General features: G+C 51.2%; 1 protein-coding gene across 1 annotated transcript in view; it reads right to left on the bottom strand.

Moving 5' to 3' along the window:
• Positions 1 to 7,317: 7,317 nt before the first annotated feature.
• LOC113409680 (butyrophilin subfamily 1 member A1-like) overlaps positions 7,318 to 27,594 on the bottom strand; it is a 348,144-nt gene continuing 327,867 nt past the window's right edge. The window contains exons 6-10 of the mRNA XM_029914256.1: positions 22,432 to 22,452; positions 20,766 to 20,771; positions 20,651 to 20,677; positions 8,219 to 8,831; positions 7,318 to 7,327 (exon numbers count right to left, since the gene is read on the bottom strand). Coding sequence (XP_029770116.1) covers positions 7,318 to 7,327; positions 8,219 to 8,831; positions 20,651 to 20,677; positions 20,766 to 20,771; positions 22,432 to 22,452 — 677 coding nt within the window. The remainder of the gene's footprint in view (positions 7,328 to 8,218; positions 8,832 to 20,650; positions 20,678 to 20,765; positions 20,772 to 22,431; positions 22,453 to 27,594) is intronic.

Genomic DNA, 27,594 nt, shown 5'->3' with positions numbered 1-27,594 from the left:
GTTGACTGCTCTGCTTCCCTGGGCCTTTCATCCTCCTCAACAGCGCAGGGGCTGTCTGACCGGAGGTGGGACAATTCTACAGTGTCCCGGAAAGCCTCATCAACATACCTCTCTGCCTCCCTTAGCTCCTCCAGTTCCGCCACCCTTGCCTCCAAAGTCCGTACGTGGTCTCTGAGGCCCAGGAGCTGCTTGCACCGAATGCACACATACGCCACCTGCCCATGGGGCAGGTAATCATACATGCTACATTCAGTGCAATAAACTGGATAGCCCCCACTCTGCAGCTGGGCTTCTGCCTGCATTTTCTCCTAGTTAATGAAGGGGTTGTTTAAAGCAAGAAGTTTTGAATGTAGTTTGGGCTATAGGTTTTAAGGGGAATAAAGGGTTTAAGATAGAACCGGCAAGGGACCCGCGCTCCCTTCCTGCTCCCCTTCACCTGGAGAACTCCCTTGCGAAACTCCCTGTTAGCAGCCCCTGTTCGCAAAAGCTCCCTGGTCGCTTGTGCGCTGCTTTATAAAGCCCTGGCCTGGGTGAATGCCCCGCCCACTGATTAAGGCTCAGCCAATTACCAGAGGCTTCTAGCCTTCAGACCTTCCTTTGAAGCTCACAGCTTCCAACTGCCAGCCACAGCACACGGTCCTTCAAACAACCAAACAAACAGACTGACAAACACAAGCTCAGCACACAGCAAGTAACCCCCAAACACAAACAAACACACACTACAGACAGTCACTTACCCCAAGGGTCCTGTATTTGCTCCTCCTTCACCTGGAGAACTCCGTTGCGAAACTCCCTGTTAGCAGCCCCTGGTCACAAAAGTTCAGCTAGCACTGATTCATCTCCCCATATGGCAAGCAGATCCCGTACCTCCCGTTCGGTCCATGATGGAGCTCTTTTGCGATCCTGGGACTCCATCACGGTTACCTGTGCTGATGAGCTCTGCGTGGTCACCTGTGCTCTGCACGCTGGGCAAACAGGAAATGAAATTCAAAAGTTCGCGGGGCTTTTCCTGTCTACCTGGTCAGTGCATCTGAGTGGAGAGTGCTGTCCAGAGCGGTCACAATGAAGCACTGTGGGATAGCTCCCGGAGGCCAATAACGTCGAATTCCGTCCACACTACCCCAATACTGACCCGCAAAGGCCGATTTTAGCACTAATCCCCTCGTCGGAGGTGGAGTAAAGAAACTGGTTTAAAGGGCCCTTTAAGTCAAAAAAAAGGGCTTCGTCGTGTGAACGTGTCCAGGCTTAATTCGATTTAACATTGCTAAATTCGACCTAAACTCGTAGTGTAGACCAGGCCTAAATTGATAGAAGCCCCTCTTAGGCCTGGGCTGCAGATAGTGTTTGTCCCAGTGTCACTATTTTCGTTGGGGTGTAACTTCCCACCTAAATAGTTCTAGCCCCATAGCTCATAGTGCAGCTGCATCGATATCAGTATAAAAACAACACATCCTGGTAGAGCTTTTTCACCGCCCCATAGGTGAATAGTTATACTGATATAAACACCTTTGTACAGGTATAACTGCCTCCATGCTAGGGGGGTTGTTAATCAAATTGTTTTAAAAAAGACACCTTTAGTTAAACTGGTGCGAGTGCGTATGTGGCCAAACCCCAGCATTTACAGTTGTGGAGATTAACCTGTTAATTTGCAGTTAATGAACTTGAGTTAAAACAGGCCTAAAACTCTTCTGGACAAATTAAATGGCGAGTCCCTTCCTGTCTCCCCGTCCAGGGGACTCCAGGTACAGACTCTTCCCCACTGACTGGCTGTCACACAGGGGAAACAGCTACTGGATTTGTGAAGACTACACGGAGAGGACTGGGAGCCATGCGATGGCTTGGCAAAGAGGGATTAAGCCCTAGGAATCCAGGACTTGTATGAAATAGTGATGTGAAATGTGGTGGGTGGGAACTTCAGCTGCAGAGAGGCCTGGTCTTTCCTGGAAGGTAGATCAGAGTAGCAGTGGTGGGCTGGGGAACCTCAAAAACCTTCCCTGACTGCAGGAAGACCCCATTGCTGCTGAGGACTGGGGAGAAGCTGCCACGCAGCTTCAGAGCAGTTATTTGTCTGCCTAGGTCCCCTCCACTCCCTATGCAATGATCCTTCAGCTCTGAATACAATGCTTGCAGGGAGTCAGCCACCTGCGTGCCTAGTGGCGTAGCAATTGCACTGATGGCCTCTTTGGCCAAGAACAGTATCACATATGATAAGTATGCAGAGACATGAAGACAGGAGATGGTGGTGTGGAAAGGGTGATGGCCCCAGGGGCACGGAGGGAGATGGTGAGAGAAGCAGAGACACCAAAGACTTGGTGGAGGGTGTAAAGAAGCCATGTTCCATGGGAGTCAGAATGATCCAATGGTTATGGCACTGGACTAAGAATCAGGAGACCTGGGTTCTATTTCTGCCCTGCTTGGTAAGTCAGAAATTCTTAGTGCACAGACTGTAGATTAAAATAGGTTTGACTTCTTCAGGGACAAGAAATTGTCCACAGCTGTGGCATTTGAGGCCCTTCCAATTAGCATGTACTGGTTCCATCAGGCAGTTTGTGTTTCCCCTGCTTGGTTTGGGTCCCTCTTAGATCTCCAAGGAGACTTTTGAGTGCTCTGGGTAACGTTCTCTGGTTTCATTGGAAAGACAGCAGAGAACCCAGGGAGTTACAGAAGGTTCTGGTCACCCTGGTGACTCTGTCATATGCTTTGCAGGAGTTCATACAAGGTTCTGGTCACCCTGGTGACTCTGTCATATGCTTTGCAGGAGTTCATACAGGATATCATCCAAGGCAAATGTCCTGCTTGGATTGGACTTAATTTTACAACCCCTCCAATGAAGTGGACCTGGGTGGATGGCACCCCGTTAAATCAAACTCTTTGCATCTTTCCCCATGTTAAACACATCTGAAGTATTTTTAAATGTTAGTGAAGCTAATTGTTTATCACTCTCTGTATTTATTATTCCTGCACAATAAAGCCTCTAATCAGCTATAACAAGTGCCGATGTGAACTGATGGATGACACATTGCAGCAACGACTTCTATTGCCCATAGTGATGGCACACCGTATTTATGCAAGTTTTCAGTTGCAGAAGTTTGGCCTTTATTTATTTACTTCTGAAAAACACCAAAAGTTAGATTCTGACTTTGTGGAGACATCAACTACTACAGAAACCACATGATAACGTTTACTGTGCTTACTATATATGGGATTATCATAAAAATGTCATAGGAAAGATCCAAATGATAACTCTAGCCTGTGGTCTTGCACATAGGTTGTTAACCCCTGGGAATTGCTGAGGGCAGATTTAATCGGGCTATATCCTGTCCCACAGACGGGATACCAGTATGTACTGAACTGAATAATGAGGTAACAGTTTACATTTGGTGTTATTTTCACTATATGGTCAATTACACAATCATGGCCATGTGACAGGGGGCTGATAGCAGCTACAAACAGAGCCCTTTGGAAGCAAGCACCCTGGTCACTGTCCATACCCACGACACCAGGTACGGTTAGAGGAGAAGGCACTGTGTAGTTTGGGTTTGGAAGGTATGATGTTATATAAATTAACTATGACCGTATACATCATTATTGCAACCACTGTCATAAGTTGCAGCAAATCTTGTATAAAGATGGTCAAGTAAGATATCTATGAAAAGGTTGTAGTTTGCTGATTGTGATTAAACTACTGTATGTGTGTAGCATTTATGTATTTGAAGTTATGAGCATTGGCTATGTATTTGTATTTAAATGTGTCTGATTCTAAGTAGCACCAGTGAAGCATTTAGCCAGCTCACTGAGAAGGGACTATTCAGATTAAGTGCCCCATCAAGAAACACTTAACTGACAATGGACCCTGTGAGACTCCAATCCACATCTGATGAGCCTTCCTGGGAATGTTCGAAGTAGCATGTGAGCAATTGCTGCCACCTGCAAAGAACTGAATCATGCATGGACATGTGACTTGCCCATGTGACTCCAAACTCCATTTTCTGCTGTCATTTTCCACAGTGTACCATCTTCCACATGGTAGAGGATATAAAAAGGCCCTGGAAGCCCCTCCATTTTGTCTTCAAACCTGCTTCTGATCTCTGGAGGAACTTTGCTACCAACTGAAGCTCTAAACAAAGGACTGAAGGACCCATCCAAATCTGTGGATGTACTCCAGAGACTTGATTTGAGCCAGCAGTTTATTCCATCACTGCTATAAGCCTGAACCATGAACTTTTCAATTGTTGTATGTATTTGATTCCTTTAACCAATTTTAACTCTCATCTATGTAAGCAGAGTCAGGATGAGCTCTACCCTGACATCTGGTGGTGAATTGTGGCGAGTTGTGGAAAAGAACTTCAGGGGCTGATCTTGTTTGCATCGGCACACCCACCCCACCTAGCATGAGCCCACAGCAGCCCAAATGGTCACTTTGGCTGCTGTGGGATCCCCAGTTTCTCTGTTATTGGGGCAGGGAGAATAAAGTGTTGTTACCCTGATTATGTGACTCAAGGACAGTGGAACTGTTTTATGACAGAGGGACTCGCCATCAACTAAGTAGCACTTGCTAGACAAGGGACATGGGTTCTAACCCCCCACCCACCCATGGGTGGAGAGAAAGATTGGGGGGTAGGTATGTGTATCTGATGGTATGGGTCCCTTTTGAGGGTCTAAAACACCAATTATATCTCTACCTCTCTCCACTGTAGAATATAAGAGCTAATTTTGATTCTATTAGGAGTTTATTTACAGGCTGTTAAGCTGAATTCACTTTGGGCTAATGATGCACCAACACTGAGGCTCCCCTACTACAAACTGAAATCACTAAAGAGCTAAAATTGCTGAGTGCTTTGGGGGGGGCCTGAAGATATATTGCTAAGTGGCTGGTGGAGTAGAGCAGTTTGTGGGATGGCTGGTGGAGTGGAGCAGCTGGTGGTGCGGAGCATGTTTGTGAGATGGCTGGAGTGGCTCACGGGATGGCTGGCAGAGCAACTGGAGCGGCTTGTGGAGCAGCTGGTGGAGCAGAGCAGTTCGCGGAACAGTTGGGAGGTAAAACTCTGCTGATAAACTTTTGAACTCTGGGGCTGCACTGACCAGGGACAGAGACTTTTGGGTTGTTGGACTTTTGGGTGATTTTTGGATTGCTGGACTCGAAACTTTTGGGGTGTTGGACTTTTGGGACTTTGGGTGATTTTTTGGGTTGCTGGACTTAAGACCCTGAGGGGAAAAGGACACTGCCAAACTTACTTGGGAGTGGGTCTTTTGAACATGGTTTGTGTTATGAGTCCTGTTTGTGGTGTTTTCCCAACATAATGCCACATTGTTTCCCTCCTTTATTAAAAGGATTTTGCTACACTCAGACTCTGTGCTACACTCAGACTCTGTGCTTGCGAGAGGGGAAGTATTACCTCTTAGAGGCGCCCGGGGGGTGGTATGTAATTGTCCCAGGTCACTGGGTGGGGGCTCGAGATGGTTTTGCATTATGTTATTGAAACGGAACCCCTAGATACTGAACCCGGCCCTTGTTGCTGCCAATTCAGACAGGCAGAAGAGTTACATCTATATTTCTTTCTTTTTATGAATAAACCTTTAGATTTTTAGATCCTAAATGATTGGCAAAATCGTGATTTGGGGGTAAGATCTGATTTTTATATTGACTTAGGTTTTGTGGCTGGTCCTTTGGGATCAGGAGAACCTTTAATAGGGGACACTGGTTTTCATAAGCAGTCATCCCTATAAGGAGTGCTACTGGTGGTACAAGGGAACTGGGGTACCTGAGGGAATTGCTTGTATGACTTCTGGTTAGCCAGTGGGGTGAAACCAAAGTCCTCTCTGTTTGGCTGGTTTGGTGTGCCTTAGAGATGGAGAACCACCAGCCTGAGGCTGTGACTGCCCTGTTTCTCAGCAAATTGCCCTGAATTGGTACTCTCAGTAGTGTCCCACGGGAGCACCCCTTGTTACAGAAGGGCAGAGGGGATCACTTGCACCTGTAGGAGCCTGCTGAGGTCACTAGCTCAGCGCTGAGAAGAAAGCAGCAGTATAAAAGGCTGAACCAGGGAGCAGGAAGGAGTCTCCTCAGAACCACTGCTATGCTGTGATGCACCATTAAAGATAATAGAGACACTTGGTGGAGGTTCGCTGGCTGCTTAATTCACACAGAGGTCTGCCAGTCTGGGGTTGCTGGAACTGATGGGGGAGCCCATTCATACTTAGACATTTAAAAATGAACATTGCCTGCAATCTCTTCATGACACTTCATGCTGTAAATTGTGAGTGACAACACATTTTTATGTCTTGTCAGACAGTAAAAACCATGTTCTATATTAACCTATTTGCCAACATATTTGCCCATGTAATAACACAGTGAGATTGGATAAGAAGCCACAGTAATTACACATAATTCAGTGAGAAATAGGGAAAGGAACGCAGATATTCTGAAGGAAATTTTAAGGAAAAATTATCTATTTTTTTAATATTAACATTCCCCTGTGTTAAAATCTAGGAAAAACACACAGCTTCAGCAGCCCATGCCACCTAGACACCAGCAGACTGGATAAAAACACAAATGAATCCATCAAAAGATAACGTTAGGGTGTTTATTTTCAAATAATCAAGGTAAGTTTAGGGCACTCGGACATGAATGGCATATTGTGAATAAATTTTCAAAACTCAATTATTACATTGAAAATGTTCATAACACTTCACGTTTAAAACAAAAAGTAGTCCTAGCAATGCCATGTGATGTGCCTCCCCTCATACTCTGCTCATACTTCAAGAAATTAGGTTCAATGGCTAATTTGAAGGAATTAGACCAATCAATCACTATTTTAACAGAGCATTCCTGAAGGTGGTGGAGCCCAGAGGGACTGAGATGAATTTCCTGGAGCAACTTTATTTTCTTTGTATTCTAAACCTCACATGACAACGAAATATCACCCTTTCGACTGATTTATGGCCGAGAAGAAAGGTTTCCTAATAAAGCATCACCAAATTTCATGTTATATGTCATCAAGTGCCAGCTTCTTTAATACAATTAACTTAATTTATGATGATTCAGTAAAGGAATACAACCCCATCTCTGTTTCTTTACCAAACTACATTTGTTTCATCCTTAGAACCAAGAACATGAAGAGCCAGCAGTACATTGAAATCAACAATGGACACTGACAGTACATTTCCTGCAAATAATATTTCTAAAGAAAAATAAATTAAGAAAAGGATATTGTAGAAGAGATTTCTATATATAGGAAGATAGCGTTTGAGGTTTGGAACCGTGTTTTGTTAATTGATGTAAGAACAAGAAAGGAAGTGTCATATCTTGATTACCGATTATATGAAGCTAGAAAGTTAAAAATCACATGAATTAATGTTGACAGAAGTTCAAAGACTATTTTATAATCTTGTGTGAGTTAACTTAAATATATTGCTTAATTAATTCGATCGTTTTTTCACCAATTAATTGTCAAAGATGTAGTGCAGGGGGTGGGTGTATGTGCCTGGCCTTCCAGAGAGAACCAGTCAACACAATAAAGAGAGGAAAAGAGAGCAAGAGCAGCTGCACGTGTGTAGTTGTGATGTTTATGACACATGTACATAGTAACTGAGCAACCCAGTCTGACAATTTAATAATTTTTTTGTTAAGATAAATATTTTGGATTTCTTGAAATTCCACAGCTGAAATACAAATTACACTATTTAGAGAAGTTAAACTTCAATATAGATTTGAGGGAAGAATTAAAAAAAAATGTAAATAATTCCATTTCTAAAAATATGTTTAGATGCTTGTTTTTGACATGCTGTTGAAATGTAAATGAAAATGTTCTTCATTTACACCTTGTGAAAATAATATTTTCTAAATTAAAATAATCTTTTTTCTTTCATATTTTACATTGAGATTTCACAGGGGTAGAATATTCTGACAGGAGTGAATGATCCTTGTCCATCACCATCTGCTACCCCTGGGCAGGGGATGGGGAATGGTGAGGACAGCAAAAACCACTAGCTGTCTGGCAGTATTTCTTACCAGCATCACCCTGTGCCAGGGATGGAGCAAACACAGGGGGAGGGGGGAAATCTGTCTTGCTGCTTCCAGCAAGTGGCACCCATTCACCCAGCCTGGGCTGGGGTTGCCAGGTGTCCGGTTCTTGACTGGAGCCTCCAGTTGAAAAGGGAAACTGGCAGCATCCGATCAGCACAAAAAGTCCAGTTCCCTGCAGTAACTGCCCCCCACCACTGGGGGCGGGAAGAGCAGCAGTGCTTGAAGGGGCCAGTCTGTGCCGTGGGGGTCACTGTCAGGGAGAGAGTCCCTCCGGCCTGAGCTGGGACCGGGCAGATTTTCAGGGGAGCCACGTTTGTACCCCAAACATAGTAACCAGGACTGAAATAAGGGCGGAGCGTCCCGGAGAAGGTGTCAGTGAAAGTGAAGAGACGGGACCTGTCAGTCACATTGTAAAATGAGACCTCACCTGCCTCATAGTCCAGGAAAATCCCCACCCGGCTGGGCCTTATACTCACAGGGAGGGAGGTCGAGGGGGAGGTGAGGGCCTGGTATACCCCACCCTTCAGCCACACGACCCAATATCCATCCTCAGGTGTGAGTGTGACCTTCTCCTTCCTGCTCACAGGTTCCCTACAAACCCCCAGGTACCAGCCTATCTTGCCTCCCACCTCCACCTCCCAGTAACGCCTCCCCTCCGTGAACCCCTCAGCGCCCAGGACCCAGATATCATGCTCAAATCCCTCAGACTTGTTGCGTGGATCCCAGTTTCCATGTTTCACATGTTTCCGACCCTCAGACAGGACGAGGTTGGGATTTGCCGTGTCTGGATGCAGAGTCACGTCCACTGGGGAGAGAGTCACAGAGTCAGTGCTGGGAGCAGGGGCTGGTCATTGGCATCAAAGGGAAATTAACCTGCATCCCCGTCACTCCCCATGGTGCCTGCCCCTTCCCTCGCACCCCCTCCTCATGGCACCTTCCCCTTAGTTCTCCACCCTGCCCTTTCCCTCGCCCTCTGCCCCCCTAACACCAGCACCCCTCACCCCCCCTCTAATGCCCTGGTGCCAGCCCCTCCCTTCACTCTTCCTCTGCCCCCCTGAGTCACATCTCTACCATTGCCCTCATCTGCTCCATGGTGCCTGCCCTTCCCTTTCCCTCTTTGGACCCCTGGTGTAAGCCCTTTCCCTCACCCCATCTCTGCATCACTGGTGCCCGCCCCTCTCCCTCCCTCTGCCTCACTGGTGCCCACATGCCCACACCCCTCTCTGCCCCTCTGTGCTCACCTGTTCCCTTGCCCCCACTCTGCCCCCTGGTGCCCCTCCCCTCTCCTCTCCTTGCATCTGCCCCTCTGCTCAGTCCCCACATCCCTCCTGGTGCCTGTCCTTCCCTCACCCCACTCTGTCTTCCGGGCACCCACCCCTCATGCCCTTCACCACTTTTATAACTGCCCCTTTCCTTTGCTCCCCTGTTGCCCCCCTGGGGTCTCCCCCACCCCTCACCCTAATGGCCCTCTGGTACCCGCTCTACCCCTCACCCCTCTTTCTCCCCTTGTCACCTGCACCTTCCCCCACCACCTCCTTTCCCCTGGTGCCAGCCCCTCCTTCTACCCACCCTCTGCCTTCCCAGTGCCTGCCCCTCTGTTCACCAATAGATCTCCCCCACTTCACCTTGTTCTGTCATCTGCCACCACTGAGAACAGCCCAGTCCCATCCTCTTTGGAACTCTCCTTCAAGTCATTGAAGGAAGCTATCAAATCCTCCCTCACTCTTTTCTTCTGCAGACTAAATAGGCCCAGTTCCCTCAGCCTCTCCTCGTAAGTCATGTGCCTCAGCCCCCTAGTCATTTTTGTTGCCCTCCGCTGGACTCTCTCCAATTTGTCCACATCACTTCTGTAGTGGGTGGACCAAAACTGGATGCAATACTCCAGAGGTGGCCTCACCAGTGCCGAATAGAGGGGAATAATCACTTCCCACGATCTGCTGACAATGCTACTACTAATACCGCCCAATATGCCGTTGGCCTTCTTGGCAACAAGGGCACACTGCTGACTCATATCCAGCTCCTCATCCACTGTAATCCCCAGGTCCTTGTTCTTGGTGCCTGCCCATTTGCTCCCCCGCCTCATGATCTTGGCACCTGCCCCACCCTTCATCCCTTCCACCTCCTGGTGCCCGCTCCTCTTGCCCCCCCCATTGCCCTTGTGCCTGCCCCTTCCTTCTTCCCCTCCCTCTTCCCCTTCTGCTCCTGTCACCTGCCCCTCTCCTTTCCTCTCCCAGCATCAGCCTGTCCCCTTTCCCCCCCCCCCCAATATTAAACTCTCCTTCCGGTGACCCAGCTTTTTCTTAAAAATGGGCAAATTGTCCTGTATTTTCTGTCTCTGCCCCATCAGTAGTGGCAGGTCCTGCTGCTGGCTGAATCCCTGCTCACCAGACACCCACCCACTAGTGGTGAGGAGGAGGTGGCCAGTGGATGACAATGGGGGTGGGTTTGCAAGGCTGGTGGTGGTGCGAAGATGTAGAACGCAGGGCCGGACTCTCCCCCTGCTGGTCCATCAGTGCAGCCCCCATTGCGTGCCAGCTCTCAGCCAGCAGGACCCTGACCCCTGTCCCGTTTCTGGCCAGCGCTGGCTTCGCGCTGCGAGCTGCGGTAGCTGGTGAGTGCAGGCAGGCACCAGGCGGCAGCTGGTTACATGTTGCCCCTTCTTCCCACCCCTCGGCCCTTTACATGTTCCCCCTCTCGCTGTCCTCTCCCTGCTTTGCTCCTTCCTGCCCCCAGCCCCACTGCTCCTCCATATCTCCTGCCCCTCAGTGGGGCACATCCTGCTCCCAGCACTGTGTGAAGAACCAGCCCCTGATCTGAGAGCTCAGCAGCTCACCAGCGGCCTCGCCGGCAGGCTCTTTCCTTCTCCCACTGCCTCTGGCTGGGCCAGCACTCTGGGAAAGCCCAAGACCTTCCAGCCCAGGGCAATAGCCAGGAGGAGCCAAGCCCTGCATGTGCCAACCTCCCCTGCCCTCCCTGCCCCCCCAGCGCTGGCACAAGGAAGCCTCTCCTCTCCTCAGCTAAGCTCTGGAGTGGGGGGGGGGGCGTGATTTTCAGCCTGTTCATGTCCCAAACCTGAAGGCTCCATAGCAGCCCCTGGGGTAGGGTCCTGCCCCCAGGGAGTGTGGAGCTACTCCATCCCCTAGGAACCCTCCCTGCTGAGCCGCCTCTCTTGCCTGGTTCGCTGAAGCCCCTGCAATCAGGTTCCCTGGGCCCTGGTGCACAATGCATCCTTAGGGCTTAACCCCTTCCTGCCTGCGCTAGAGTAAGAGGAGGCTGGCTAGGTTATGCCAGTGGTCATCCCCTGCCATAACCCCTCCCCTCACTGGGGTTATGGATGACTAGAGGCAAGGGCCAAGTGGTACTGTGGAGTCACAGGCACCTGGGAGGCAGAGGCATATGAGGGAAGGGGCAGACCCCAGGGAATCTCTGTTGCTTTGGAGAGGGGATTTCCTCACTTCCTGCCCCCTCCATCTGGGAGAAGGTGCATCGGGTGCCAGTCCCAGTCCATACCTGTGCAGTGCGTCTGCACTAGGAGTTTGCACCGGGGCAGCTACATCGGCGCAAGGAAACCCCGGCAGACACGGCCTGAGACACTGCTGTGCCAGGGGCCATAACACCTCCCTTCACTGGGGTTATCGGTCAGTAATTACAGGGTCACTGGAGCAGGGGAGCTGGACTCTGGGCTCCAAGATACAGCATGACCCACTGGGCTGCAGTGTCATTCTCACCCCCATGCTCTGGCCCAGTGCCCATGGCAGTGTTTAGACACAGGGGGGCATCTTCAACAGGAGAGATTGAGGGAGCCCCACATCAGACACCCAGAGCCCAGCAGTTCCAGCCCTCACCTGAGGGGAGGAGACCCACATTCCAATTCCTGCCTCACATCACACATGGGGCACCTTTTATTGTTCATTGAAACTAGTCAGCAAACTCAACATGGATTCTGGAATAGTTTCAATCAAAGCAAAAATATAAACTATTTCTCCAAAACACTTCTCCCAGCCCCACTGCAAACCTGTCTGAGCAACTTAGGAGTCCAAACTCCAGAGACTTGCAGTGAGTGACTGTCAACATCCCCAGAAGCGCACAGTTACGGGCAGGCCATGTTCAGGGCATCAGCTATGAAACATTCCAGAGCTGCTGTTAAATTTGCCCTTGGTAGAAAAATTCCCCCCTCCAGACCCTGATCTCACCCCCACATCAGGCTGAAAATGAAGACTTGGCTCCAGCCTGAACTCTCTGTCAAGAGAGATTTGTCCAATGGACTCTGCAGCTGCACCTGGGTGTCTCCCAGAGCGGATAATGGTCCCAGAGACAGTCTCAGATCCTCAGGGGCTCAGGTGTCTCCATCTAATGACTGCGCCAGCCACCCTCTCACTCTCATTAATTGGCCCTGGGTCAGACACGCTGGGAACTTTCACACCCAGACACTGGAGACACTTTGGGTTCATCTACACAGCCCGTGGCAGCAAGTCTCAGAGCCAAGTGGACAGACTGAGGTTTGTGGGGCTCCTGCTATGGCGCTAAAAAGAGCCATACAGACCTTCTGGCTCAGTCTGAATTTCAGGCTCTTAAGCCCATGGAGCAGGGAGGGCTTCAAACCCAGGCTCCAGCCCCAGACACAACATCTACACAGCTGTGTTTAATGCTGTAGCACAAACCCCACAAGCCGATGTCTGTCACCCTGGCTCTGAGACTCGCCCATGAGGGGTGACAGAGCAGCACGGCACAGACACCTTCCATGACTGTGGGATGTTCACTCTCCCAGGCTGGTGTCTGGAGGGCCAGCAACAGCCAAGGGTGTTCCAGCTCCCATTGCTGGAAGTGCTCAGGCACCCACAGCGACGTCCTGAGGAGGGCCATTGACTGGAAAGAGTCACCCTGACGCATCGCAGACAGGACTGGTCCAATGCTGTGCACTGACTGTGGGCAGGACGGGCACATAAGATGGGGCTGCCTCCAGGAGCAAGGGTGGGCAGACTGGCCTGGTTTCCCAGAACACTCGGGGAACAAGGGAGTCCCAGGTTATTAAAGACACCCTGCCATGGGGAGGTCAGGCCCAGGACTGTGGGAACCCCATTTTGGGCTGGGAAAAGTGACCCCCACGGTTAATTTGTTTCGAGTGCAGGGAAAGGGGACATGTAAAATATGCTGCCCTACAAGAACTTTGGATTTTGGGCAGAGGGGATGTCGCTATGGGGCAGGAAGAGTTTCTAGTACTGGGTAAAATGGGTAGCTAAGAAAGCAGGCCCTGAGGTATAAGCATCAGAAGGAGAGGCCAGCCATGGGTTTCAGATGTCCCTCTGCTTACCAGGGATACCTTAGCCTCACTACCAGATTCAAAGCTTGGGAATTGGGGGTGCTTGAGCAGCTTCCCCCAAGAACCTGAAAGGACTCCTTTGAAAAACTATCCAACCAGCAGATTAGTGGGCAGACAGCTCTCTGGGTCAGGGGATCTGGGGCAGAAGGTAAATGTGATTCAGCATTTCTGGTGGTCCCAGGAGAGGGGTGTGACAAGAGCTCGGAGAGGGCTATTGAACAGCAAATGGGTCAATGCACTGAAAAAGGAACAGGGCATTTGGCAGAAGAAATTCTGCTCTAGTTCCCAAGAAACCCAGCCGTTGAAGCTAAAGCTCCAGCACCCATGTGAGCCAAGGACTGATGTGATTACTGATATTCAGGAGAAACTCACAGCTGCTGAATGTACCAAGCGCCAGGCACCAACGCACAGGGAGGAACTGGCAGTTGGAATTGCCAATACCCCTGGTCAAGGAGCCCTGGCCCTAGAGGAGAAGCAGCACCTGGAGACCAGAATAGTTCAGCCAAGAGAGGAGTAAAGCAACAGGGAGATGGGGAACAACAGTCTCAAGGCAGCCAAACTGCAGGCAGCCAAGGTAAAAAATGAGCCAGGCAAGAGCAAAGTTATCCAGGAGCCAAAATGGGAAGGGCTTGAACAAGCCCTAGGCCTTGTGAAGGAGGGGTCCAGAAAGGGCTGCAGGATGTGAGTGGTGTGGCTGGGAAACTAGAGGACGGTTTGCTGGAACACAGGAGCCTGCCACACCACTTAGAATGAAGAAAGTTGGAGAAGGTGAAACTGAGGGTATGTCTGCAACTGAGCTGGGAGATTAGATTCCCAGCTCATGTAAAGTTACCTGCACTAACTCTGCTCAGCTAGCACGCTGAAAGTAGCAGTGTAGCCCGGGTAGTGTGGGCAGCTCGGGCCAGCTGCCTGAGTATGCACCAAGCGGTCTGGGCGGGTTTGTACTCAGGCAGGTAGCTGAAGCTGCAACCTGTGCCATCCTGGCCACATGGCTATTGTTAGGTGCTAGCTCAGCTATGTCTACATGAGCTGGGAATCACACCTCTTAGATCCAATGTAGATGTTTCCTAATAGAGGAGAAGGAACAGATTCTGAAACTAGTTAATGAACTAGACAGACTAAAGCTGATGGCTCAGGAGAGGGCAGAGGTGCAGGCTGAGGGCTCTGGTGTGTGCGATAAGAGACAGTCCAGCAATAAATCACCAGGAGGCTGCATTTACACAGGGGAGTGCAGTGATGCCGTGGGTGTCCTTGGAGGTTTTTAGGGGAACAAGTTGATCACCCACTGAAGAGCTGGATGTTAACAGACACAGATGCGGAGGTGCTGGCTAAAAGGGAAGCGCCAGTAGTTGCCGTGTCCTCTACAGCGACCCAGCAAACCCACCCACTAATGAACTGGCGAGAGCTGGAAGAAAAGGTTGCTGCAGCTGAGGGGAGCAGGGCAGAAGGCCTTGCACAGCTGAGCACCCTCCAGGCCCAAAGGCTGAGGAGGAGCTAGAGGAGATGCGCTGCCCAAGGGACTGGATCTCAGCCCAAGCCATCTAGCGGGAGCAGGAGCTCTGGAAGGAGCCAGTCTCAGCACGGGAAGGCGACTGGGGAACAGCAGTGTTTGTTGCTGCAGAAGGAGCTGACGATCCTCCAGAATCAGTTTAAGATCGAGTATGGAACGAAGCCCAGTTCTGAGATGCATATGAAGCAGGAGAGCCCTTGTGGAAAGAGATAAAATTATGGCAGAGAGAGAAGATGAGTCCTCTCCAGAAAACAGAGCAGCTGGGCAGCGAGCTACACCAGCCAGCTAGAGATAAGGTCAGCGCTGTGGTGGGTGCAGTGGTACAGGACCATCGGGTGGAAGATGGGCTGTCTGAGGTGGAGATTCCAGTTGCTAAAGGGAAAAGCCACCATGTTAATAACATAAAAACACACATCCAAGTAGGGTGACCAGATAGCAAATGTAAAAAATTGGGACAGAGGGTGGGGGGAAATAGGCATCTTTATAAGAAAAGACCCCAAATATTGGGACTGTCCCTATAAAATCTGGACATCTGGTCACCCTACACCCAAGAGGAAGCTGAAATAAGAAGGGAAGAGACAAGGGATCTCTCCCCCGCAGAGGCCTGGAAGAGCAACACAAAGCCTGAACCGGAGCTGGGCTATAAAAAAGTCCACCCTAAAGGAAAAGACGCCCCCCCAGGGAGGAGCAGGAAGGTGCTTTTCCAGCTGAGAACATTACACAGAATCATGTGGGCAGAGGAGGATCCAAAATGGGCTCCCAAAGCTCCTTTGCTGAAGGCTGCAGGAAAAAAGATATGGCCAGTAGTAATTAATGATGCAAAGAAGGAGCTAGTCTGAATGAAAGAGACCTTGGAAGAGACTCGCTGCAGATTTATGTGAATTCAGTGGATATCATTACTTGGTAGTTGTGGATGATTTTTCCAGGTATATAGAAATAGTGTACTTGGAAGATGTAACACACCACAGTGTTATTGAGCAACTGAAGTGCACTTTTGCACATTTCAGGGTTCCAGAAGGACTTGTGACAGAGCATGGACCACAATTCACTGCAGCAGAATTTAATTTATCCAAATAAAATATGGTCTTCCCCATATTACTAGCAGCCCATATTACTCACAAGAGAATGGAGAAGCTGAAAGAGCTGTACAGAAGAGTCGCATCTTACACAGGGGTTAGGTTCTGAAGTCAGCACGTAAGGCGAAAATCGCGTATAGTCAAACGCTCATTGAGTGGAATGGCGGGTGCACTACAGGTACAATATTTAAATTGTTATTTTTCTCTTTTTTTGTTTTGTTTTGCCGAGCGTGTCTAGTTAAAATCATGTAAGTTAAATGCGCCTACGATGCAACTCCACTGTACAGACAGCCAAGAATATCCTACAGCAGAAAGATCCATTCTTTGCTCTTCTGAGTTATAGATCAACACCAATAGCAGCTCCTGGATAGAGTGCAGCACAACTCCCGATGGGAAGACAACTCAGAACTGCCCTCCCAACATAGGGAGTATCCAAATCTGATGAAAAGGCAAAAAGAGCTTAGGAACACTTTTACAACAGACACCACTCAGAGACCTACCAGGTCTAGAACCTGATGACGGTGTTTGTGTCAAACTGGATGGAGAAAAAGAATGGAATACTCCAGGTGTCGTAAAAAATAATTCAGCGCCCAGGTTGTATGTGATCGAGACTGACAGAGGAGAGCTCAGCAGAAACTGTCAATATCTACAGTTTGTTCCTCAGAAAGAACAATCGACAGAGCAAACTCTACAGATGGTGGATGCAGAGCAAGAAGACGACGCAAGGATACCAGACGGACCACAGTCAGTAATTGCAACTAATGAACACCCAGAGGACCAATCTGTTACATATTCAGGTCATGTAATTAGAAGACCAGTACCACTCAGAGACACCTGACAGACTGATCCGTACTGCACTCCAAATACAGTGTGATAGTGTAAATACTGTAAATGGTAGGAATGTAGGATTTAAAGGGGGAGATGTAATGGAATGCTAAACTGTATTATACTGTTCAGCCACTAGGTGCTGCTGTGTGCTAAATACATTATTAAAACAATCCTCAGTCAGACCTGGCAGAGCATTAATTGATCTTACACTGTACACAGCTGGTGTATATCTGGCTCGGAGGGAAGCGCTGTGGCCTGTCCATATCTGGCACAGGAGCATAACACCAGTGGTGAAAGTTCAGTGCTATTGACTACCTCTGTGATGGCCAGAGGGCCTGACTTAGGTTTGGTCTACACTACAGAGTCAGTCTGACGGAAGGCAGCTTATGTTGACCTAATCATGTCAGTGTACACACAACAGCCTTGCTCCCACTGATGTAAGTGCTGCACTATACCGACATAATAACTCCACCTGCACAAGAGGCATAGGGCTAATGTCGGTGTAGATAGGGTGATGCAGTGTTGGTGCAGGCACTACCTTACTTACGTCAGCTGTTGGCTGTCGTTAATTTCATGGCTCCAGAGCCGTGAAATTATCAAGAAAGCCCCGTCCCATGGTGGGTTTCAGCTGAAGCCCGGCTGCCTCCATCCTAGTTCCCTGCTAAGGGAGGTGAGAAGCCTGGGTGGCTGCCCAAGATCCTCGTGGGGCAGCTGGGCTCCTGGCGGGGAGCTGGGCACAGCTGAGAAAAGGAGGGCAGTGTGGACAATAGCCACCCCAGTAATTACTGCCGTGGCTGTAAGGCGACCTAACATAGGTTGACTTAAGTTTGCAGTGTAGACATGCCCTTACAGGGGATACAAGTTCTGAACTACGCCACACTTTAGACTATGGAGGATTTTGCCTGTCACGTGAGCTACATAGAACATTGGGGACACAACTCCTGGTCTCTTTATACTTCAGTGACGAGAATAAAAATATGGCCAAGGGCCTTGCAGATTTCCTTGTGGCAGCAGGGCAGGAAGTACCCATCTGGGTGCAGACAATAACCAAGTGTGAGCCATGGTCTAGCCATCCTTTGGGTACAGGCTGGCTTTGGGGGGGGGGAGGGATGTCACGGGGGGTTGGACCTTTAAGGGGAGTCATGGACCAGCCTAAGAGAACCAGCCAACCCAGCCCCACCTGGAAGTAATTAAATCTCTAGGTGGCTGGTTGGCAACCAAACAGCTAATGATCCTGATGACGGGTTACCAGGGCTCAGCTGAAGGGTCCTAGAGACAGGAAGCTGCTGAGGAGAAGGGATCCCAGGAGAGCTCACAGACCAAGGAGCCTGGAGGGGATGCCCCCAGAGAGAGGGGCTCCCCTAAGGGGAAGAGCCCCCAGAGGTAACAATGACAGCCTACAGCAGGACAGAGCCCTAAAGCTGACAGCTGCAGGGAATAAAGGTGCAGCCTGACCTTAACCCAGCTCTGGGGGCACCTGATTCCACGAGGGAGACAGAACCAAGCCCGGCTCTGGGAAGCGGGGTGGGGGGATGGGGGCTGAGGGACTCCTGACTCGAGGAGAGTGAGGAGCTGGAGTGAGAGCCAGGGCTGCAGCAGGGTGAAGTAAAGGATTTTATTTTGGGGTTTTCTGTCTCAGACCTTTTGGACTGTGTGGAGTAATGTAAGGAGTTTGAAGAGGGTAAACTGAGGTGGGGTGTTTGCAGGGCCACCCTGAGCCAGCTAAGGGAGTGTGGGAGGGGGATGATGATGGGAAGCTCGGGATCCCTACAGGCTCAGGGACATGAAATGGCCGAGACCCATCTGTGACCAGGCTCAGTGGACACAGACTGCACTGGAATGGAGGCAGTGGGGGGGGAGGGGAGCAGAGGTGGGGAGGGGAGCAGGGATGAAATGAACCAGAGCCTAGGTTGGTGCCTGGAAAGACCATCTGGCCTTCCTGACTCTTCCCTTGCCCTGCGATTCTGTTCTGATTGTTGCCACCCAACTCCTCCTCCTCACACCCACTGCCATCCCCTTCACTGGCTCCACTCCTTGTCCTCCCCTCCCAGGCTCTGCCCTGTTCACCCCTCACCCCCTGCTGCTCCCCCACTACCAGCCCCACTTACCCTCATGCTCACTTTGTTCCTTTTTCCCACCATCTCCCCCTATACCCAGAACAAACTCCCTCCATGGTTAAAGTGCTGTCCTAGGAACCAGCAGATCTAGGCCCAGCTTTGCCACAGGCTGCCCATGTGACCTTGGACAAGTCACTGAGTCTCTCTGTGTTTCAATTCCCCAGCTGTGAAATGGGGATAATCGTCATGGGCGGTGGGTAAAATAGGCCAGGCTCTGGCCCCGCCCATGTTCCACGCTTTCCCCCAAGCCATTGCCCAAGCCGGCGGGAGCTCAGCTTTGCCGCTGGCCAGAGGCTAACAACCCGGTGCTGGGGGCGGTGCTGAGGCCAGCCGGTGACCTGGCACTGGGGGCCGGCACTGGGGGCGGTACAGTGCTGGTGCCGGCCAGTGGCTCAGGACAGTTTGGCCAGGACTCCTCTGGCTGCTGGGGGGAGCAAGCGCATTCAGGGTGCTGGTTGATGGCGGGGAGCGGACATTTGGGGCTCCAGCAGATGGGGGTTGGGAGGGAACGGGGCCTTGGGCAGAAGGGGCTGGGCCATGTGGCTAGCTTCCCTGAAGGGGGGCTCACGTGCCACCCATGATAATCATCCTTCCATCCCCCACCCTGTGTCCATCTGGTCTATTCAGACTGGGGAAGGGACGGTCTGTTCTGTGTTTTACAGCTCCCAGCACCAGGGCCCTGAGCATGGCTGGAAACTCCAGGCCGTCCTGCACTGCAAATAGTATCAGTGTGTTTAGGGTCAGATTGTGCCACATTGACTCACGCTGGGCAGCCCCTCAAGTCCCATCGCACCAGGGTGGCAGAATCCGGCCTTTAACTCAAAAAGAAATTCTATTTGTTTTATGCTGCCCTCAGATTTCCCAGGTGCTGCAGATGTTCCTGTTGAAGCCTGCACCTGGGGTGCGGAGTTGTCCTGGGGGAGCTGGAGTGTGGATAACTGAGCAAGGGACAGTTGGGGCTTGTGGTCCAGGGGAGAGGAGGGGAGGGGACACTTCTCCTCTTTCCCTTAGAAGTAACTTTAAGGGTTTGTCTAAACAGGGAAAAGCCCTGAGTGGCTAGTGCAGAACAGCTAGTCAGCACTGACTGCCTGTGCGGACACTCTGATTCCATGCCGAGAGTGCCCTTGTCTGCTTTGGTTTAATCCACATTGGAACGGAGTGCCCTCACCCCCTGCTGCAGACTGAGTGCAGAATAATAGTGTCCACATGGGGAGTTAGTGCGGAATAGCTTTAAATTCACACCCTCACTATTATGGCGCAGAACAGCGATTCCACACTAGCCATGCTGGGCTCTTCCCCATGAATTCCCCACGCCGACAAGCCGTCAGTGTGGGGAGAGGAGGTTTAAATTCCTTGTTCCTCACCCCAGCAACTCTTCTAGAGCCACCAGCTGCCCCTCTGCCCTCCACCCACGCTCTGCCACTGCATCCAGCAAGGTTGGATAAGCTCATCAGCTCGATGTTTCTGCCAAACAATGGTGAGCAGTGAAATAAATAAATAATTGACTAGAGGCTATAACATAGCAGCAGAGAGCAGTTAAACAATTGCCTCCAGCTTCCCCCTCACAGCAGGCACCATGTGTGTGTGTGTGCGTGTGTGTGTGTGTGTGGAGCCTGGGTATTCTCTATTCTCTCTCTCTCTAATTTTCACACGGACAATGACATTTCCCCCCACCCCTTAGTTACACTGAGAGCTGTAAGAGGACTGAGCAGGGACCAAGTATCCCAGGGGAATGGGACTGAGAGGGACTGTGGCAGTATCAGTGTTAGTTACCTGCGTATCCTTGGGCTCTGGAGAGTCCTGAAATAATCAGACATGAGAATTTACACAAACGAAATGCAGCCTCAGCAAGTCACACACTGTGAAAAACAAACGACACGGAGCTTACCCAGTTCTGCCAGAGGGTCCATGGGAATGAGAGGGGAGAAAAGGGAAAAAAGAACATAAATGAATCAATAGGAGAGATTCCCAGTAACAAAAGTGCCCAGTTCTAAACCCACATTACATTAGCCTCAGTGAGAATTCTACCTGAGTAAGGACAGCAGGATTGGGCTCCTAATCAGTAGTTAGGGCTTCTCCTTTATCGCACCTGATCCCGCAAAACCTCCCCCCAGAAATCAATGAGGCTGCACCTGTGAGTCAGGGGGGCAGATAAAGGGCCTGGTTCTCTCCCTGCTCCGGTCACTGTGTGCTGGGATGTGAATACTGGGACCAGGCCCTGGACATCAGAGAATTCCCCTGGCATAGGGAGAGCCCAGCTGGGGTAAAACAGCGTAACTGGCTCCTGTGCCAATCACCCCCGTCATCCCGGTGTAGGGGGCATGTCAGGGCTGGGGCTGAGGGGCCGGGGTGTGTGTGCTGGGGCAGAGCAGGGCACATCACCAATTCTCAGGGACCACAGCCAGCTGGAGTGAATCAGAGCAGCCCCTGGGGCAGCCTGAGAACCAGGGAGCCATAACCAGCTCCCGCCCTGCCCCCGCCCCCCACCTCAAGCAAGTCCTGGCCCAGCAGAGAACCTGGGCCTGCAGCTCAAAGAACTCTTCCTTCATAAGTGTCTCCATCATCTGGGTGATGCTGGTGACCCCAAGGGTGCTGAGCTCCTACAACTCCTGCCGGCTTCAGTGGGATCAGACCCATGTGCCTGAGCCTACAGGTGGTGTGTGGAAACCAATAGGGCTCAGAGGGCCCGATCCTGCTCCAAGGAAACCTATGTGTGCGGGAGAACATCCATGGCGAGTTCACAGGGTGGGACCTATTCATGTAATATAATTATTGTTCTCATTACAGGGTGTCTCTGGTGTCAGTAAGTTTGTTTGTTTGTTTGTGTTTAAGACTGTATTGTCAAGGGTTAATGTGAAAAATAAAACTATTAATATTAGGGTTGCCAGGTGTCTGTTTTTTGACTGGAACACCTGGTCGAAAAGGGACCCTGGCGGCTCCGGTCTGCACTGCTGACCAGGCTGTTAAAAGTCCGGTCGGCGGTGCAGAGGGGCTAAGGCAGGCTCCCTGCCTGCCCTGGCTCTGTGTGACTCCTGGAAGCAGCCAGCATGTCCCTGTGGCCCCTTGAGCCCGCTTCCACACTTCAAACCCCTTGGCTCCAGCCCGGACCCCCTCCTGCACCCCAAACCCCTCATCCCAGGCCCCTCCCCAGAGCCCACACCCTGAGCTGGAGCCTTCACCCCCTCCTGCACCCCTGCCCCAACCCAGTGAAAATGAGTGAGGGTGGGGGAGAGCGAGCAACAGAGGGAGGGGGGATGGAGTGAGTGGGAGCTCGGCCTCAGAGAAAGCACAGGGCCTAGGGGAAGAGGCGGGGCAGAGGGTGGGGCAAGAGTGTATGGTATTGTGGTATTGGCAACTGTAGTTAATATTCATATTTCAATACCACAAATTTTCCATCCATTATTTCTGGGTAATATCTGGATTTCCCATTGTCATGTACACTACCTGTAACAGTAACACATTAATTTTTTACACTAACACGTCTTTGCACACACAGCTCTGAGTGTTCCTTTTCCAATTTAAAGCATAATCAAAACTAGTAAAAACACACATACCTTTCACTGCCTCATATTCCGCTAGAAAGTAAAAGACACCCTGAGTTAACGCTGAGTCTCAAAACTTAATGGGAAATAGTCAAGCGAAAAACAACGTCTCCCTCACTGGTGATACGAATGTTTTGCAAGATTTGTCCATAAGATGCTAAACAGAGCACAGCACAGGAGCCGGCTTCTTATGAAGGCAGGGGCCCAACCTGTCCTGCCCCAGCTGTTACATGTACTATGTTATACACCTCAGACACTGCACAGGTAAACCTGGACCAGAGAGCAGAGCTTCCTGGCTCCACATCACTACTCTCTGTCCCTCCCATATTGATCCCTGAAACTCTCCCCACCTGCCCCTTTTCATCCCCCGTTCTCTGCACAGACACACACACCTTTAAGTAGGGTTTCCAAATTTTGGTTGGATGTATTCATGGAGATGTCATCACATGACATAATCTTTAATTAAAGGTTAATCTTTAATTCCTGGAGACTCCAGGCCAATCCTGGAGGGTTGGTAACCCTACCTTTAAGCCCCACCCGATGTCATACCTGCATATCCCATAGCCAGTCTCCTGCCCCACTCCACATTGTTATTTGCATTCCAGTTGCATTTAGAGGTGACACTCAGGACAGGGCCCTACGGCGCTAGGTCCTGTACACACACACTCAGGGCTGGGCCCCATAGTGCTAGGTCCTGTACACACACACTCAGGGCCAGGCCACACAGCCAGGGCTGGATTAACTCTTCTGGGGGCCTGGGGCTAGTTGATTTTGTGGGGCGCCCTAGGGTCTGGGGTTGGGCCAAAAATGAGGGGTTCAGTATGTGGGAGGGGACTGCCAGGGAGTGGGCTGGGTCTGGGGGGTCTGGGAGGGAGGGTGCAGGATCAGGCTGGGGGTGGGAGGGCAGGGTTTGGGAGGAGGGTAGGGTGCTGAAGCAGGCTAGGGGTGGGGATGTGGGGTCTGGGAGGGAGGGAGGGTGTAGAAGCAGGCTGGGGTGGGGGGTCTGGGAGGGAGGTAGGGTGCAGGAGCAAGCTGGGGGGTGCAGGAGGAAGCTGGGGTGGGAGTGCAGAGTCTGGGAGGGAGGTAGGGTGCAGGAGAGGGCTGGTGGGGTGCAGGGTCTGGGAGGGAGGTAGGGTGCAGGAGCAGGCTAGGGGTGGGGTGGAGGGTCTGGGAGGAAGGGAGGGTGTAAGAGGGAGCTGGCATACAGGGTGATTACCTGGTGCTCCCGCTTGGTACAGGGGGAGGGACTCCTGCAGGCACTGCCCCCCACAGCTCCCATTGGCCCCGATTCCCAGCCAATGGGAGCGGCGGGGGTGGAGCGAGCGAAGCACTGGGAGAGGGAGCATCCTTGCGTTAGCGGTGACCGGGCTCCAGCCCGGGGCAGGTGGAGGAGGAATGGGTCAACAGTGCACAGAGCCGCTTCCCCCCCCCCCTGCCAGGCAAAGCCGGCCAAGAATGCACCACCAGTTTATGATGCCTGAGGATTTGTCAGTTGTGCCAGATGTGGTTCTGGACTCAACTAAAACCCAGGAAGGAAGTGTTCCTAAGCCTGTGTCTGTTGGGGGTAATGACTTGCCCATGGAGGGAGCTACCCCAATCTCCAAACGTTTGTCTGGGAACAAAGGGGAGGAAATTCCAAACTTTGTGAATGTTAAGAATGGCAGTTTATCTGCTGGGGGAGAGTTTGTCTCCAATCTTCTGTCTGAGGAGCAGACAGAATGTGCCTCTCAGCTTATGCTGATCGAGGATATGTCAGTTGTCCCAGAAGTCGTTCTGGACTCAACTGAAACCCAGAAAGATGCTCAGGAAGATGTTTCTGTAGAGCAACCCCTAGCTAAAAAGGGAAAGGACAAGATTTCTGGGGGAAATGAATTGTTGCCTAAAAGTGCTCCTGAAGGAATAAAACATCATGCTACCTTTTTTTGCTGCAACTGAAGGGTGTGGAAGTGAGTTGATTGAGGGTATGTCTACACTACGAGAATAGTTCGATTTTACTTAAATCGAATTAGTGGAACCGATATTACAAAGTTGAACGTGTGTATCCACACTAAGAACAGTAATTCGACTTTGTGAGTCCACACTAACGGGGCAAGCGTCGACATTGGAAGCGGTGCACTGTGGGCAGCTATCCCACAGTTCCCGCAGTCCCCGCTGCCCATTGGAATTCTGGGTCGAGCCCCCAATGCCTGCTGGGGGAAAAAATGTGTCGAGGGTGGTTTTGGGTAACTGTCATCATTCAACCATCACTCCCGCCCTCCCTCCCTGAAAGCGCCGGCGGGTAATCAGTTCGCGCACTTTTCTGGTGAGTGACAGCGTGGACGCCACAGCACTGCGAGCATGGAGCCCGCTGCAACCATCGCTGCAGTTATGGCCGTTGTCAACACCTCGCACCTTATCATCCACCTTTTTCAGAGGCAGATGCTGAGAAATTGGGCGAGGAGGCTACGGCAGCGCGGTGAGGACATTAAGTCTGAGAGTGGCACAGATCTCTCGCAAAGCACGGGACCCCGCGCCGTGGACATCATGGTGGCAATGGGTCATGTTGATGCTGTGGAACGGCGATTCTGGGCCCGGGAAACAAGCACGGACTGGTGGGACCGCATACTGCTGCAGGTCTGGGATGAATCACAGTGGCTGCGAAACTTTCGCATGCGTAAGGGAACTTTCCTGGAACTTTGTGAGTTGCTGTCCCCTGCCCTGAAGCGCAAGGACACCCGGATGCGAGCAGCCCTGAGTGTCCAGAAGCGAGTGGCCATAGCCCTCTGGAAGCTTGCAACGCCAGACAGCTATCAGTCAGTCGCGAACCACTTTGGCGTGGGCAAATCTACCGTGGGGGTTGCTGTGATGCAAGTAGCCAACGCAATCGTTGAGCTACTGCTCTCAAAGGTAGTGACCCTGGGAAACGTGGAGGTCATCATAGATGGCTTCGCCGCGATGGGATTCCCAAACTGCGGTGGGGCTATAGATGGAACTCACATCCCTATCCTGGGACCGGACCACCAGGCCAGCCAGTACATTAACCGAAAGGGCTACTTTTCAATGGTGCTGCAAACACTGGTGGACCATAGGGGACGTTTTACCAACATCAACGTTGGATGGCCAGGCAAGGTTCATGATGCTCGTGTTTTCAGGAACTCTGGTCTGTTTAGACGGCTGCAGGAAGGTATTTACTTCCCGGACCACAAAATAACTGTTGGGGATGCGGAGATGCCTACAGTGATCCTCGGGGACCCAGCCTACCCACTAATGCCCTGGCTCATGAAGCCCTATACAGACGCCCTGGACAGTGAAAAAGAACTCTTCAACTACCGGCTGAGCAAGTGCAGAATGGTGGTGGAGTGTGCTTTTGGACGTCTGAAGGGGAGATGGAGAAGCTTACTGACTCGCTCTGATCTCAGCGAAACCAATATCCCCATTGTTATAGCAGCTTGCTGTGTGCTCCACAATCTCTGTGAGAGCAAGGGGGAGACGTTTATGGCAGGGTGGGAGGTTGAGGCACATCGCCTGGCTGCTGATTACGCCCAGCCAGACAGCCGGGCGATTAGAAGAGCCCAGCGGGACGCGCTGTGCATCTGGGAGGCTTTGAAAGCTAGGTTCCACAGTGAGCAGGGTAACCTGTGACTATTAAGTTTGTTTAAAGAGAAACTGAACCTGCCCCCGTTTCTTTACCCACTTAATGTTGACTATCCTCTCCAGTTACATACCCCCCTCACCCCATTGCCCCCTTTCCAACACACCTTTAAAAATAAAATAAATGGAACTTTGTTCATTAATACCGTTTTCTTTATTAAGGGTTTCGTGGTAAAGGGTTGAAACTGGGATGCAGACTGTGGTGGGGAGCGGGTGTAGTGATGGAAAGGACGCTTCTAAACTCGAGGAATGACAGGCTCCTGCTCCTAGAGCGGTCTGCAGTGGTGGACTGGTTGTTTCAATGGAGCCTGCCACCCCTCCTTTTCGGGACTCTGTGTGTGGGGGCTATGTGACTTTGTGGCGGGGGAGGACGGTTACAGATTCCCTGCTGCGTGGCTCTGTCATCCAGGCTAAGGACCGCTGCATAAGATCTGTAACCGCCCTCCCCCGCCACAAACTCACATAGCCCCCCCCACACAGAACATGAAAACCACCTCCGAGACTGACCAGGGTGCCTAGTGACTGCAATGTGTGTGTGACCTGCTGCTGAACCTGCCCCCATGTCTGTACCCTGGTAAAGGTGACTGTCCTCTCCAATTACCAACCCCCTTTCCCCCCTTCAAACACACTCTCCTCTAAAAGAACCTGACGGAAACAGTAATTAACAGAAACGTATTTTTTATTAACAACTACACAGTTAGGGGATAACACTGGGACGGGGGCTTGGGTGAGGTGCTTTTGGAGTAAAGGAAAGGACTTATCAAAACTTTGGGAATGAGAGCCGTCTGGTACTTGAGCAGTCTGCAGGGGTGGAGTGACAGTTTTCACGGCCCCTGCCGCCCCTCCTTCTTGGGACTTTGGGTGAGGGGGAGATGGGACTTTGTGGCGGGGGAGGGCGGTTAGAGATAGACTGCAGCGGGGCTCTGTCCTCCTGCCTCCGGTCCTGCAGAACATCCACAAGGCGCCGGAGCGTGTCCGTTTGCTCCCTCATTAGTCCAAGCAGCGTTTGAGTCGCCTGCTGGTCTTCCTGCCGCCACCTGTCCTCCCGTTCGCTGTGTGATCGCTGGTATTGCGACATGTTCTCCCTCCACTGGGTCTGCTGTGCTGCCTCGGCTCGGGAGCAGCCCATAAGTTCGGAGAACATCTCGTCCCATGTCCTTTTCTTTTGGCGCCTTATCTGCGCCAGCCTCTGGGAGGGGGATGCCGGGGTAGGTCGGGAGACACTCGCAGCTGTGGGATGGGAAAAAGGGAGTGAATTCCTCACAAAGATACATTTTTGTGAACAATGAACATAGTCTTTCTCTGTGAACAAGACCATGCACAGCACCTATCACATGAGCACTCAGGACAAGGTTGAATTTTCGGCCTTCCCATTCAGTGCCTGGGGTCTTGGAGTACAGATCACACAAGTTTAAGTGGGAGTGAGTCCCATTGGAGGGGAAGGTATCTGTACTTGCGTCTGTCTTTGTAGTGCTTGTCTGTGTAGAAGCCTGTAGGGGCAGTGTGCTGGGAGGGCTGCTGAGCCCGGAGCCCTGATTAGGGGGC

The sequence above is a fragment of the Terrapene carolina genome, unplaced genomic scaffold (assembly GCF_002925995.2).
Source record: "Terrapene carolina triunguis isolate 2854851 unplaced genomic scaffold, T_m_triunguis-2.0 Scaffold33956, whole genome shotgun sequence".
Lineage (NCBI taxonomy): Eukaryota > Metazoa > Chordata > Testudines > Emydidae > Terrapene > Terrapene triunguis.
Note: the sequence above shows the minus strand (reverse complement) of the source record. Positions and strands in the feature narration are given on the sequence as shown.